The 16,740-nt window shown below is 37.3% G+C and overlaps 1 protein-coding gene across 4 annotated transcripts in view; it reads right to left on the bottom strand.

Annotated features, from left to right (window-relative positions):
- Positions 1–304: 304 nt before the first annotated feature.
- LOC143282065 (CREB-regulated transcription coactivator 1-like) overlaps positions 305–16,740 on the bottom strand; it is a 55,453-nt gene continuing 39,017 nt past the window's right edge. For all 4 annotated transcript variants that reach the window (XM_076587521.1, XM_076587517.1, XM_076587519.1 and 1 more), the window contains one exon: positions 305–15,779. In XM_076587521.1, coding sequence (XP_076443636.1) covers positions 15,556–15,779 — 224 coding nt within the window. In that variant the 3' untranslated portion in view covers positions 305–15,555. The remainder of the gene's footprint in view (positions 15,780–16,740) is intronic.

The raw sequence follows: 16,740 nt of genomic DNA on the forward strand, positions 1-16,740 counted from the left end.
TTGAAATTTGCCAAAACGAACGCATTTCTGTAAGATGATGTGTTATTTATGAACACTGGTTTTACGCACAAAGTGTATGTTGATGTGCTTTCTTGTTCTGCAGTTGTCTTCCCCAGATCTGTCTCCGTAATGTTGATAGGTCTATGCGACATCTTCATTTCCTGTAATGTTGACATTGGCCTAAGATTTGATTATTGTCCTATGTATCCTGAATTTCAAGCCAACATTACACAAAACAAGACATCACACAGATCTATCGAGACCACATACACACACACACACTAAAAAAAAGACCACACCACCATTGCACTTTTTAAGGTCATTTACTTCAATATGGCGAAAATTGAAAATGGTAAAACAAGACGAAACGCTGCAGATGCCGACAACAGTGGTACATGGAGTAGGAAGTATCAACTGCTATGGAAGAGAAGCCAACAAAATGCATTTAGCAGCAACGCACAATCACGGCTGATGGCGCAGGCTATGTCAATGTATGTATGCAACAAAACAAACAACATGCTAAATAAAACAGGGCAAAACAAAATATTTTGATCTAAACATAGGGAAGGAACTCATTACACTGCTAAAAGTTACCAAGCAGACAATATACAAGCAACATCCTTACAGTTTTCAAAACATATTCATGATATTGAGCAATACAAGTGGGGGTGGGGGATTATAACCAAAACTCCCCTCTTCACCATCCTTCCATCCACACCCTCATAAAAAAGAAAAAGACAAAACACAAAAAAAACAGAAAAGAATCTACTCACACACACAAGGAGGGATGACAATAAAAGTTTGTTTTGTTTTTTAAGACAAATGAGACGACGTTTCAATGACTTCAAATGTAAATTGAGAAACAAGGCAGAAATTTCCTCAACCTATCAACTCCAGTCTTCACAGTCAACTCAAACTGAGGACTGAAAGTGAGGAGAGGAAGTGAAAAGAAAAAAAAAAAGTTTTATTTTTGCTTTGGTTTATCTGATGAAAGTGGGAGGGAAAAAAATGAACAGCCCAAAACAATCTTAGACTTCTTTCTCAATGTAGCTGATGATAGCTGGCGAGAAATACTACAACCCATACTGCAGGCTATTCTTCCTTGTCTCTCTTTTTCCAACAAGTATGTCGAACAATAGTGCTAAACAATGCCCCCATGCTTCCCTCCCTCCCTAACCCTTCCATCCCCCTTTTTCAATGTAATCGTGGTTTTCAAACAGGGGCACTATTCTGCCATTGTTCCCCACCATGCAGTCATGAGTACTTTGTGATCTTGAAGACACCTCTCTCCATTAACACTCACCACTTCTCTTTCAACATGAAATCCACGATCAACTTTTCTTACACTTGCACCCACATTTCAGTGCATTCCCATTTTGTCATATCAGTATATTCTATACTGAATCAATTGCGCTGATACTGAAAAAATACATATCTACATTTGTAATGTTTGTCGACTGAATCCAAATAGCGAGCCAGAACAATAAGAAGCAGTCAACTCAGCTACTGCACCAAGATCATGTCAGTCACCAAATGTTACCACAATGGGGCAAGTTTGAAGTCTAGCACAAAACTAATGTATTATTCTGCTGCCATTTTCAGATACTGGTCTTACATGAATGTTGAACCATATTCTGAGAGATGAGGGCGACTATGCAATATTTTTGGCAAACCTTCAACGAACATAATGAAACAGTCAACAGTGCAATTCTGTGATTTTACTCAAATTTACTATTGATGTGATCGATGGGATGTCATTATCACATTCATGTTTATTGCCAAAAATGTCAATAACATGTAAAATGAATGAGTGACAAACAATTCATCAAAATAATTTGACCGAGCCAACACCTTAGTTCCATTCACCCCCTCCTGTTGGCTTGGGGTGTGAGCAAGGGTCACAATGCTGAAATCATCTTCATGAACTAGCAATATTTTCATGGAAAAACAAAACAAAACTTCTCTCTTAATTTTGTTCATACTGCACTTGACATCAGAGTGTTCATGTTTCACTTGAATTTTCTTTGTTTTTCTGCTCTAAGGTCACACTACCACACACTGATTACGTCATTTCCACAGTTCTTTTCAGAAATTGATTTTTTTTTTCTCTCAATCAAATGCTATCACATTTGTTACAAGTTTACCACAATTTCAAACATATGTACAGACCCTTACTCCAGGTGAAGATTACAGCAATGAGAGGATCAACTCAAGTAATCAAGTCTTCACTATGACAGACATCCAACAAATTCTACACAAGTACACGTTTTTCCCATGCCCATCAATTATGTGGTTAATTTTAACAGGACAACATCTACTGGAAAACACTCCTATGCCCTGATCTCATATCAGTGGACTGAACATTTTATATATATATAAATAAAAAAAGAAGAGAATTTAATCTTAAATAGATTTTAACACACTGGCTAGCAGCCTGCACAAAATCTCATGAAGAGACCAATCCTTGATGATGACCTCTCCTTTGGAACCAAAGCTTTTTTGGAGCTTTAAACTTGTGATTGTCACAAGAACTGTGTCTGAAATTATGGAAAAGAATCCTGCCACCAAAACAATAAATTAGTGTGAAGTATGACCATTTCACTGAAAGATATGAGTAAAGAAGCAAGTATAAAGTACATCTAACAATAAAAAAAGATATATAAAAAAAAAAAAAAAAAAGATTCTGTCCTGCAAAATTCTCTTTGGAAAAAAAGTTTGAAAAAAAAAAAATCAATATCATTTTGCTGCCATTCTGATGTGAGGTCAAGACATCTACGCACATAAAATGAGTGTTTTGATTACCTGCCGTTCAAGACGGGCACACATCTATTTTGCCCGAGTTCTTCCCCTTCCCCATCCTGTTCTTCCCTTTCTTTCTGCCGTTGTCATTTGCATTCTTCTTCCATTTGATGACAAGGGTCAAAACGTTTACCTTTATCGACATTTTGGTGGTGGGTGCTGGTTCGGAAGAAAAAAGAAGGGGGTGGGGTGGAGGGGGGGTAATGAGACTGTTGGGTTGTCAGAGGGCTGTGGGTCAGCAGAATAACACCTGAACGACTTTCAACGGTTGGGGCATCAACAGTCTCCTGGGGCAGGGCATTCCAGTCACGTACTGTTCATGGGAAGGTGTTCAGCTTAATGTCTGCTCTACATGGGATCCTGTCAAAGGTTTGCGTGTGGGCTCTTCTAGCACGTTGCTGTTGTTAGCAGAGGTATGGGCACCTTACTTTTGCAATATCCTGCTGATCTTAAAAAGCATGGACCATCTGGCCCTCTTCCTACAGCATTTCTGGGTAACCCACTGCAGATTGAGAGAAAAAAGATTTATCAAGAAAGTTTGTGGACAATTTTTTTTTCTTTCTTGTTTTTGTTGTTGTCTGGTTTGATTTGTACCTGAAATGGTGACAACACAAAACCTTCACTAGCAAGTTTCAACTGAACTAACTCAAACAAATTACATTTGAACAACAATTTGCCATTGATGTTAATTACATATTTTCCCTTCTTATTTCTTCTACAATGAATATTTATTAGCATGGGAAATCATGTGATCGCAGAGGTGCAAGTAAAGCGACATCCCAATCTTTCATGTTAAGTGCTTGCTTCTATGGATGTATGTTTGAAGTCCTATTGTAAAACAATTGTGTCATCTACTTTCTACCATTGCAAAAGTAACAAATACTGAAAACACATTCCACACACATTCTTTAAAAAAAAAACAAAAAAAAACCCACATGAAACATTTCAAACACAAGCATAAAAAGGGAGATCATCATTTGAAAAAACAGTATCTGGCAATTCAGTCATAGCGCTGAGTAGTGGTATGCGCATGGCTCTAAGCATCATGTGCATGCATGAACGCTTTCCCACAACAAAAACTTGCAACACATGTTTCGACAAATGACTGCTCAAGTCAGAATGTTCAACAAAGAATTATATTTTTAGCAGCTTGCATTTTTTTTAAAATTAAAATACACTGGCAAAACTTTCCCCAAACTTAATGAAAGGTCAGTTCTCAGACTGTTGACAGCAGAGCAGGGTGTGATGGGAGAGAAGTCTCATTGGAGACAAGAGGCACAAACAAAGACCACTTTCTATCCCTCCATATGCCCCACATGACAGTCAAGCAGTTAATACACCACCTCAACACGACCCTCTATACCAACCACCCTCTAACCCCCCTCAAAACTTTTTCAAGGGTTCAAATACCATTTTAACTCTTTCCATACGAATGGCGAAAGAGACGACGTTAACAGCGTTTCACCCCAATTACTTATACTGAAGACGTGAATGTGGACAAAGAATACCACAATTCTGATGACGGAAGCTAAAGGTTGGGTCATCCAGACACCCACTGGACATCCAAGGGGTCTGTGTAGAGGAGAAGAGAGGACTGGCCGTACTGAGTGAGTGAATCGTAGAAAGCAGAAAGTGGGTTTCAATATGAACTTTTTTTTTCAACTTCCACAATAACTATTTACGACTCGCTAAGTCGTGGAGCCAGACTGAGTGAATGGCCCCCGCCCCCGCCCCCGCCCCCAGAGTGGAGACTGCCACCATGTCCCTCCAGCAAAAGCCCCCCCCATGAATATGTGGACACCAAAGACCTTGAAAGGACTAACCCCGAGCATGGAAGGGGATGGAAACTGAGGTCACTATGACAGCAGAGCGTAAAAGAGTCCGACACGAATGAATAAAACTCACTCCCAGAGACTCATGGAATGTGGGAGGTGCAGACTCCAGAGTTGCCAGTCCACTGGCTGTATGTTTCTGGACAACTGCAGCCCACCAGACAGTGTTAAAAAAATGTATACTGAAAAAAGAGAAAAAACCGAAAACTGACAGCATTTCTTGTGACTTATTTATCAAGCTCTCTTTTTTTCTTTTTCAAAAATTCAACTCGGGGGAAAGTTTCGCCCATGTGAATGGAATACAAATTTGTACATTCCACAATACCAACACTTTAAATCAACATAAAAAGAACCCAGCAAAAGAATGAAATAATGACATACTGCAGTAACATAATGTACACACAATGGGGGATCATTCACTCATACTAAAATTACTCCATCAGTTTAGAAAACACTACACAACATTAACAGGATAAAAAACAAAACATCTCCTCCTCCTTGACAAGTACAAGTACACTTTTTTCCCCACCACAACACAAGTGTGCATTTCAAGTGCAAACTACACACAGCAGACTCTCTTGTGATGTGCTGCACACATGAACACTTTCTATGTCATGGCTAAGACAGTAAAAATGTCAATAATCAGAGGTAAATGACCAGAAGAGTTGGTACCAAATAAAAGAGAAATGATACCATTCTATTTTGTACAATGATAGGTGGAAGAGGGAAAGGAAAATTAAACTTATGTGTGGAAAAAAAGTTTTTTCTTTTTAACATTCTCCTATCATTCAACATATTCAAGCCCACCTTGCCTTGTGAAGTGTTGATTATCTTCCATTAGACTTGTATGTTTTCATGCCAAATTTCACATTGCAGCAACATTATATCAAGTCTATGGAAATCTAAGTTCCTAGCTATTAAATGCAAATAATATTTTTTATGAAATATATCCTAGGACTCATTTTGACAAAATAAAGCCGAGAAATGTTTTGCCCCAAAGGAAGACCTATTTTTGATTGAATACAGTCTAGTGTTCTTGTATCCCCGATTAACTCCTACACGAACTCTTTTTGACAGAATACAGTCCAGAACTCTTCTATCCTAGACCGCTATGATAGAACTCTTTTTTTTCTTTCTTTTTTTTAAAAGAATACAGTCTCAAACTATTACATCCAAGAAATCATTTTTGATAGAATACATCTACATCGCAGAATAAATCCAAAACTTTTTGCCAGAACATGTCCTACACTCTTTGCTGGAGTACATGCTAGAACTCTTAACTCTCATGCACAAGACAAATTAACATTAAAAACTGCCAGTCAACCTTCAATGCACACCTACACAGACTGCTGTTCTATAGTGTCAAACAACTCTCAGAAAGTCCTCAACAGTATATGTAGTATATATACATATTGAAACTTAACATTCCACGTTTACAGACAATACACTAGAATACAGATTAATCAAACTGACATTTATCACTTTGATACCAGCTTCCATCTTTTCTCTTTTTTTTCTTCTTACCTCCCATCCCACCTTCAAATCCCACACATCCGCACCCCAAAAACTAATAAGCCCAACACCACCCTCACATTCCCATTTTTTTTAAAAACTGTATTCAGTTTTGTTTGAGGAATGAAGACAAGGGAACACACACAACAATGCAGGCAAGTGTGACAGAATGTCATGCTGCCAACCCCTATATTTCCATACTGATGAAAGATGATGTGGTTATGACAATGCTGCTATGGGGGTCCATTCAGATTTGGGACTACCGGACAAGACTGTACTCTCATAGCATATCTTGGCATCAACCAAAAAGAGAAAGCCATGTGCACCTTTCATTTTATTATTTCTATTAATGCTAATCAGGTGTTGTGTCCCATCAGGCACATATGTCAATACAGGGCTGACATGACTGTGGACCAATAAAAACTGAGCATCCTTGGATGTCTTACTGGTGAAAAGGAGCATCTCCACAGAGAGACATGGAAAACACCTGCCAGGCATGTGACAGAAATACACAGCTATATCACCTCAAAAGATGTGCAACAGTTAATATTTTGTGCCAGTGTATGTCTCAGTACACACAGACATCTAATCTTCACACAGAAGTAAGTAAACATTCCAAGCAGAATAAATGCAAAAAAGTTCTGATACCGTTTCCCTTCTCCACTACATGAATACAATGATTTAGCAATGATGAACAAGGGAAAAACAGTAATGATGAACAGGGGGAAAAATGATCACAAGATAACCACTGAAAGAGAACAGGTAAAAATCACCAGGATATATATACATCTGTACAACACTTAATTAATAATCCAGTTCAAGATTTAAGTATCACAAATGAGCAACGATAGAAAAATATGTTTTCAAATTGTGCTGCTGAGCATGGGGAAAAAATAGGGTACAGGCTGGGAGGGGAAGGTGGTAACTAGTCCATTTAATTAATACCAAGAAACAGCAACACAGTTTAAAAAAAAAAAAAAAAAAAAAAAAAGCTGCACCTTCATTCATAGACTTGACACTTGACATGAACAGGCAACTGTTTCATGTTCTGCTGTCCATTCCATCAGTATTTCGTAGAAAAGAAGAATTCTCCATCAAACAGAAGCTTGCAAATGGATTCACAAAGAAGATAAAATGCTTTCAAAAAAGCAGCGTATGTGGTTGTGCATCAATCTCAAATATTTCACTAGTTGTTGTGGGGAAAAAAAGAGAGGAAATATAAACTTCTAAAATGTTTTGTTTCCATCTATGAAAATTTGGCACTTCAAGAAAAAACATTCAAAGTGATTTCTTCCACAAAATATTAATACTGTGTTCTTCCACACAGTGCTGTTTGGCACTTTTAGAACCTCAAAAATACACTCTTATAACTGATCAGAATTCTCATCAAAACCTACTGCTGCAGTGTTAATACTCCTATCTAGACTGAAGTCGATTTCTTTTAAAAATGTTCAAAAGATAAAAGATATCAATAAAAAATTTTTAATGAAATAAATAAAAAGTTCTCAACATCTTAAAACCATACTACTCAGCAGGAAGTTTATTTCCATGTTTGTGGACCAGGATCTATTGTTAAGATTGAAAATCCCAGTCTTTTAATATGGCCATCACAGCATCAGGGAAGTGAATTCATATCCGCTGTGTCTACGGCTCCTTGTACCGGTGTGAAAATCCACAGAAGTTATGGCCATTTGACCTTCTGCTGTTACAACTTCTTGACACGACAGATAATGAAATTGTAAAAGGAGAAAATAGTCTAACAGAAATGTCATAACATATCTTTATTCTTCCAATTACTTTTGAGGAAAATGAAATATTTTCTTACGTGCTTGGTATAGACATTCCAATTCTTTTTTTTTTTCTTTTTCTTTTTTTTTTTTTCTAATTTCAAATCCAGTCCCAGTTCATGACTGAAATGTAGTGATGTGACTGCTCTTGTCACTGAGACCTTAGACCTCTGAAATATGCCCACTTTGAGATGGAAACATGCACATAGTGTTTGACTGATGTCATTTTACACTTAGCTGTTTTGGATCGCTTAAAAGTTAAACAACTTAATTCAATCATTTCACATGCACATACAAACGTAGCTGCTGTACAAATCATTGCATTTGTTTCAGTTTGTTAGAAAAAAAAATGTTTAAAAAAAAAGAAGTCATTTTTACATTTGAATTCAATCTAAATGTTGCAAACTGCAGTTTTGAACACACATTTCTTTTTCATAGCACCCATCTTTGATTCATTCAAAATATATCACTGGAATGTTTCTGAACGACCAAACATCTTTATACCCCTGCTCACTCTAACCCTGTACATGGACAAAGGACCAAAGGAAACCAAGATTGATTCACATCACCTGTTTAACATTGACTGGCCTTTGTCACAATCCCTGAAAATTCTCATTTTTATCATCTTACCCTTATACCCCCAATTCAAGTAAGGTGTAATTATTAAAGTCCTTCCTATTTCATTTGTTAATTATGTAAATTTCTAGCATCCAGTTTTATTTGAAAATTATTTTGCACGCAAATTTTAACATACTTTGCCACTTGCAATGTGTGTTCACACACCTGCTAATAAAATGGCTTCTCTCTCTTTCTCTCTCAATCTCACACACATTCACAATAATCTTTCCAAATGCAAGTCTCAGCAACAAAACCACAAGACAAACTGAAATACTGTAGGGTGTGATGCACAATTCCATCAGCTTACCAATCCAGTCAAATGCAAGGAAAGAAGAAAAATACCCACACAAGTGCAGACATCAATCAATAAATGCATCTGCAGGATGAAACTACTGGACTGAAAGCCTCAATATTTCTGCACACTCAATGGACACACTGAAATATGGAAAGTTTCAGGTACCTATTGAAACAAAAGTTACATATCCTCCACACACAAAAAAAAAGCAAACAGCTCTTCTCCATAACCCCTGTGGCATTAAGTCAACAACACATATTCCCAAATCAGGAAAGTCTACAAGCTAGCTATCTTGGTGTTGAGATCACAGTGCAACTTCACTAAGAGTAAGACAGGAACTTGAACACAGTTACCATACCAAAACATACAAACCCTACAATTTTGTCTTCACCATATTCCGAAAAGAACATCACAATAATTTCAGTGTGAACACTTCTTCAAAGAATCCAACAATAAAGGGAAAGGAATCACATTAAAAGTAAGCTTGATGACAACAATGATAAAATGTAAAGAGCATCTCAAAGCCATTTGGCATGATCACCGTTCATCATATGCAAGAAGGGGTGGCAGGACAATTAATCCTATATGTCATCATCTATCCTATCTCATCAATACAATATTTACACATTAACATCATTCTCTTCTTCTTTTTTCTTCTTTTTTTTAAAATGTGCTTCGGGAAGAGAAAATTGTATCCGAATTATTTCATTATTGAATAATACAGCTGCCAATATCAGTTTGTACATTTTCACATAATGTGCATCATCATGACAACAGCACTCCAAACTTCAAATACGATTTCAATCAATTTGTTATCCACTAAGACTGAAAACTGACACCGGCATTACCAACAGTCTTCTTCTATCCCCAAAACAGAACCAGGTAATAAATGTTTCAGTTCCAAAGCCATGAGGTAAAGTCACCAACATGTATGATTAGCTAGCTTTCAAAAAGAACTATAACAAAAAGTAATGTCCTGAAGCCTCATGTGTGTGACACCACACTCCACTTTTCTTCCAAGCTGGGACTCTAATTCCACATCTTCCACTGGCTTCAGGATTTCCACCCCACAGAAACTTCCTGAACTGATGCAGGGGGTACAATTTTCCACAGTACTGGTGCAGGTGACATGAAAATAAATACACTGGCAGCATTTACACACGCATGATCCTAGGGAAGCTTTGTCTTATGTTTTCAATGGTCTTACAAGCTGACTGACCCAGGCATGATCATAGCTCTTCTGAAACATGCCTCTGTGCTCCATAATTCTACCACATCCTATAAGGACACTGTGTTCAAAACCTGGACTGTGCTTCTCACTACAAATGACAACTAGGGACAATTATTTGGACATAACTGCTTTGAACAATTAAAATCAAATTTCACATAACAAGTTTCAACAACACTGTGATGTCCAGACACAATAATCAAGGCTTGGAGGTAATCTTTCAAGGAAAATAGTAATGTGGAAATGGACAGATATTCTGCAACCCCAAAAATGAAAAGTTAGATTACTTCAAGCCATGTCAATGTTTTCCAGCTCACACTTTCAGATGGGCACAGTTTCTGTATTTGGCACTGCCCTGAAAGCAAACTAATGGCAGAAAAATAGGTAACATTTTTGAACTTTTTCAAACAGGCCTTTGGGCAACCAGTAACTCTCTAATTAAAAAAACAACAACAAAAACTGAGACTAATATCAGTTTCACACATTACATGCCAGTTCAAAAGCAACAACTTTGTTAATCTTACAACAGGCTTTTATACAGTTCTGTTTAGAATGACAGCCAGAGCAAAAAACGTGCAGACTTTGAACCAAGATGAATATCACAACAATGATTCTGAAATTATGTTTGTAATTTGTACAACGATATACAGATAACCTGTGCACACAGGCAGACCTGACAGCTCTTCAGTCAGTGTTCAGAACAAAGGTCTGAGCTCTGGTAACCTGTAACTGTGATTTTGTATGTCAACTTTCACTGATATCATAAGAACGGTTCTTGAGAAATAAGCAAACATGCTAAAACAGTCTCTGGATTTTAATACCTTGAACACAGTCAAATTTACTTCTTTTTTTTCTAGTATATGTTTAAATGAATTGTTCAATGATGCCAGCTGAATCAAAACAAGTTCAGCAGCAAGAAAGCATTCTTCACCAGTGGAGAGATATACACATGTGCACAAGACACAGCTCCCATTTGTGTCATTCTTGAGAACCCAAACCAGGAATGCCTTTGACCAGAATACCTTTTATACTCATTCCCAAATCAGTAATACTCTTAACCAGAATAGCTTATACTCATTCCCTGACAAGGAATGGCCTTAATTGGAATAGGTTATGTTCATTCTCAGATCAGAAATGCCCTTACCCAGAATAGCTTTTTCCCACTCCCAAATCAGGAATGATGCCCTTGCTCACAATAGCTCATGCACTCATTCCCAAACCCAAAACCTCAAACTGAAAACTTTCAAATTGTGAACAGAATTATATTCGTCCAGTGCTGTTGGTTTTTTCAATTGTTTAAAAATAAATGCTGTTTGAAAACTTGCCAACACACGGTGACAAGCAAAAATGATTTAGAATTTAGATTCTGAAGTTAAATAACTAACTGAACAAAATAAATAAAACATATACAAATAATAAACTCATTGCTGCATTTAACTATCATTCTAGCATAAACAAACCAAATACCTAAATAAGTAAATTACTTAACATAACCTATAAGGTGCATGACATGCATACAAATGTATCTATGTGAGAGAGAGAGAGTTTGATTTTTACATTCCTAAAACTGTTGAACTTTCAAAGAATTAAAGATACACCATTTACATGATAAATTTAATAGAAAAGGCTGTAAAACAATCATCATAATATCAGTCAAGAAGTGTTTAAAAAAACAACTCAATAATATAATGCAATTTTATCACCTACGTACATTATTCAAAAGAAGAAAAAATAAACAAAAAAGGGGTGGGGGAGGGGGGTGGGGAGACAGAGGAAATCATTCAGCAATCAACACTTCAAAGAGACAAACAGCGAAGCTATTCTTAACACCATAAGCTTCATCAGCAACTGCAAATGGTTATCAAAAAACTGTGGAACACATAACAAACTGAAAATGTTCAACAAGGGACGCAATCATTTTGAGCTGAAGTGCTGAAGAAAAGAAAAAAAAACACAAAAAAACAAAGACATGTCATGAACTGCTGCTCAAAGTAGAACTCAAACTGGAGTGCAAAACAGAAGTTTGAAACACAACTGCATGGCAAAATAGCAATTAACACACTGGCAGTAAATAGTTTTTTTTAAATAATCCAGCTTGAACACATTCAAAGAGTTTCTCTGGCATCACAGGCTACCATTATACTGCTGGCTCAGTCCAGACCAGTCTGTCATGTGCGCATCTCAGATAACAACAAAGTTTTGTTAAAAAATAACAAAAAGGCAATGCAAGAGCTAGACATCTTGAGTTGTTTTGGGGTTGCTTTTTTTCTCTCTATTCTTTTTTTTTCTTCTTTCTTTCTTTAACATGTAACTGATTTCTCAGTTCAACGTTAGCTACTTTAGAAAATGAAGTTTACACAATCTTGGATAACCTGTGAAGTATGAAGTTTACATAATTCTGGATAATCTGTGAAGTATAATCATGACTTAAAAGGCCTCTGATCAATGATATCAGAAGCAAACAGCTCACACCATCTGCCAATAAAACTAATAATGAAACATATTTTGAAGTTCAGAACTTTGCCAGCCAATGTAACAGATCACAGTCACAGATTTTCAGCTCCACTGACAAGTATCACACTCTTCTAATCCATCAGCAAGAAAAGTAATCAATCAGTAACACTGAAAGTCCAACAGGTCAGAAGAATACTTTACATACTGGGGCACACAAATTGTACTGAAGCAAAAGTTCATGACTTCAATGTTTTACTTCTCATTTCAACATTTCTGAATTCTTTCCCTTGTCTAGTCACCTGCAAACACAAAGAACTGATCACAAGATACTCAAACATAAATGTTGTGCCATTGTTATCACATGATATTCAAATATATATGATGTTATAAATGTTGTGCCTTTCTTCATCTCTTTCGAATTACCCTATAATAACAAATGAAATCAAAGTGATGCTGTCAACGCTTACATATGCAGAGAGAAAACATTTTCGAAGAGACGGTTAAAAAGGTGCACGTCACTTTTTAGTGTGTATGTACCCTGAGAGGGCCTGCCCAACATGATTGTGATTGCACTGGTCTGAGTACAAAATAGAGGTGCGCTTGTACTTAGCAGTATACAGCGACAGCCAGTCTGTCAGCTTTCACCTCTTTCAACTCAACAGGTGATGCTCAATGTGCAATTACATTTGTAACTGTTAGCAGACGTCCACTCACCAACCCACACATCCCCATTCTGTTTTTTTCCTATCCCTACCTGCTACTGTTATTCTTCATGTAAGTACATATTATGATATGTATGTGTAATTTATACTTGTGTATAAATATATGCTTATTCCTGTTTTTAAAAAATTCCAGGCACAAGAAGCCAGTATGTAGATTCATTGCCATTATATTACCATTAATTCTGCCTTTTTTCAACAGACTGTCCTGGCTTTGCTCTCAGCATCACTGTTGGATGAGTTGTAGAACAAACTGCTTCTGGGTACCTCAAAACCCAGAGTTTGGTTGCTTAAAACAAGGAGATAAAATACAGTCGCACAGGTAAAAAGCCCATCCAAAGGAAGCCAACATGAGACTGGGAGGTGCAGCCCACAAACACTTAAAGAAGAAGCAGCCACAATAAATAGATGCCAACTGCTTGCAAGTAAAAAAATGCAAATAAAACAGACACCGTCAAAAGTCTGTTATTTATCCATCACATCAGAAGGTAGCTTTCTGACGAAAGGACTGGCACCATGCTGTAAACCCTTCCCTATGCTTAACAATGTGAATAGATCAATAGCACATATATATCCCCGAGTGGTGCTTACAACTGTGTATACAAGTCAGAATATATGCACTGTAATAAGAATGCAAAGACACCACTGACATACAAAAACCTTGACATCCTTTTCAATGATAGTAAACAACAGCACTTACTTTAAAATTAAAAAAAAGAAAATAAAAAAACCATAATGAAACCAATCACACAATAAACCAACCAGTTGCAACACATTCTAACATAAAATGCTAAACCAACCAATACCAGTTTACTACATGGTATCACATTAAACTAGCCTAAAAATGTCACTGCACCAAAAGCTAAAAATCAAATCAAAATGTCTCCAACCAGTATCCTTTCACTCTCTCTTGGCACTTGAAGCTTACTGAAAAAAAGCAGTTCCAAACATTTAAAATTCAATCTGCCTTCACTCTATCTCTTGGCACATTAAACTTACTGAAAACAAAACTATACCAAACACTGAACTTCAAACTATCTCCAAGACACATCACGCTAACAATATAACCCATTTCACACTGCCTAGACTAGACTGTTCTCGTCATGTTTCAATGCAATAAACCTGTAAATGTATGCACAGGTCCAGTCCTAGAATTAACACAGAAGCCATCGTTCACAGGTATGTATAATACACACAGGAACTTTCACAGCTGTAGATAAGAAGATACACAAGCAATAAACAAGCCAGAAAATGGGAATCATACTTGGTGACTGAATTTCACATTGTTTGTGAGACAAATGTTACCCATTAAATTTCACCACAAACCTTTATTCTATTACTATTTCAAGCTTTCCAGAAAAATCCCAATGTCTTATCTGCATAATTCTCCTCTCTACTGAACAGTAAATTTATTTGACAACCGAGGTTAAAGGTTTTCTATTTAACAAAAATTGATTTCCAGGAAAATTGTTTCATTATTATCACTCATCTCTTCAACAGAATACCAGATAAAACAGCAGGTGTGTTTTTCCTTACCATGAAAAAAGGCATCGAGTTGATACTAAGGGTGAAGGGGAGGTGGGGATCAAGGGGAGGGCAAGAGACATCTATACAATCTAACTGAAATGCTGATCACTGTGTTCCTGCAGTGTAGTTCATCTGTTTTAAACATTTGTTTTGAGTAAGCTTTCACTCAGAATGTTAACACTTCAGATATGACATTCGTCGAACTGCAACAGGACAAACTCTCCTCACAGACCACCAGCTGAAAAAGACTGTCACAAGCACGTCCTGGTCCTTTATTACTCCTGTTCCTCAACATGACAAGGTAACCCAGACGTCCAAATCGACACGTCTTGGCCAATCCATATCTGCAGCAAGTGTGCATGTACACCATTCTCAAAACTCAGTCTGTGCATCTCTTCTAACAATGCAGCCATCAGGTGTGTAGCACAAGACGTCACACGATGAAAACAAACTGATGTCACACATTACTTGAAAACAAACTCTATTCAAAAGGAGGAGTTTGTATTATACTCCATGTCTGGTGATACATATACTTACCATGTCAAACTGATGCAAACTAGGCCTATCAGTTTGCTCTGCTTGGCCAAATTTCATGCGGCTAACTGTGAAAAGACGACCCGTCTTAAAAGGACAGTTTGAAACCAACTTGAAGTGATGTTTCTCCCCCTGTTCATTGCTGTGACATTTCCAACAAAGGACATCTGAAACTGATCCTGTCAGACGATGAAATGCATGCCCCACCAATACCATGGCTCTTTCCAGGGGACAATTTTCAACCACCATTCTATAACCTGTCCAGCTTAAACGTGTCTTCTGTGGCAGGATCTGTGACCATGCTGGGGTCTGTCAACATCTGAAGTCCGTCCAGGTCTAAAGCGCCCAAGTCAGCCTTGAAGGCTTCATCACTGGACAGAAAGTCTGTGTCAAAACCGTCCGGCATCCCAATGATGGCATTGCCCAACTCCTTGGCAAAGTCCAGTGGTGTTCGACCAAATGCATCGTCAGCACCTGCAAGCACACCATAGTTGTCAGAGCCTTCTCATGAGAAAGAATGAATTCATTTACTGAACTGTATGGTACTGCATTGTACTACTACAATGTGCTGTAGTGATACGTTGCATTATTGTGCTGTGCTGTGTCATGTATGCTTGAGTCTTTTTCCACCAGGAATGAACAGAAGAAATAAAAAGGGCTGAATTTCCTGCTAATGCAAGGCCTCTGCTACTGGCTCTGAAACAAGTTTTACAACTATACATGTTTGGCTAAATGCACTTACCATGCAATTCCAGCCAGTGTACTTGCTCTGTTTGACCGAATTTTGTGGTACAAGTTTCTCCAACTCATTCCTTTCTTTTAACAAGAGGCAAAGCCCTCATGACTCACTTCTGCTTTGTGCTTTATCCAGTAAAGGATTCATGAGGAGAAAAAAAAAGAGATTAAAAAATCGTTAAAAAATGTTCTATATTAAACATGATATATATATATATATATAAGCTTGTGGAAGAGAAAAATAAAGAAAAACAAAATGTGAGTGGGATCGAACCGTGCATGTTCAGTTCCAAAGCAAGCAGATTAATCCCCACTGCTGCGGCACATGTGACATCACTCAACTAAATATAATACTTAAAGCAATGTTGTTGCTTTCTTCTTCGTGCGATAGACGTGATTGTACTGGACGTGATATAGCCATTTAAATCATATTTTTTGAGTGTTTTATTATGTCTCAATTATTCTTTTATTTCGGTGGTAAAGGAGAGACGTTGCCATCGCTTCAAGCACATTGCAACACATGGCAGATCTCTAGATCTGCATGAACCAGTTTACAATAGGCTGACGAAGAAACGATCGATTCAATTTTTCTTTATGTTCATTCCAGTTAATTCAGTGTTCACTTTAGGATATTTGTATGCAGTAAACACATCAATAGTGTAGTTAGTATCACTGTATGTGTTCTGTCCAGAATTTTTAT

Source organism: Babylonia areolata, chromosome 5, assembly GCF_041734735.1.
Source record: "Babylonia areolata isolate BAREFJ2019XMU chromosome 5, ASM4173473v1, whole genome shotgun sequence".
In the NCBI taxonomy this organism is placed as follows: Eukaryota; Metazoa; Mollusca; class Gastropoda; order Neogastropoda; family Buccinidae; genus Babylonia; species Babylonia areolata.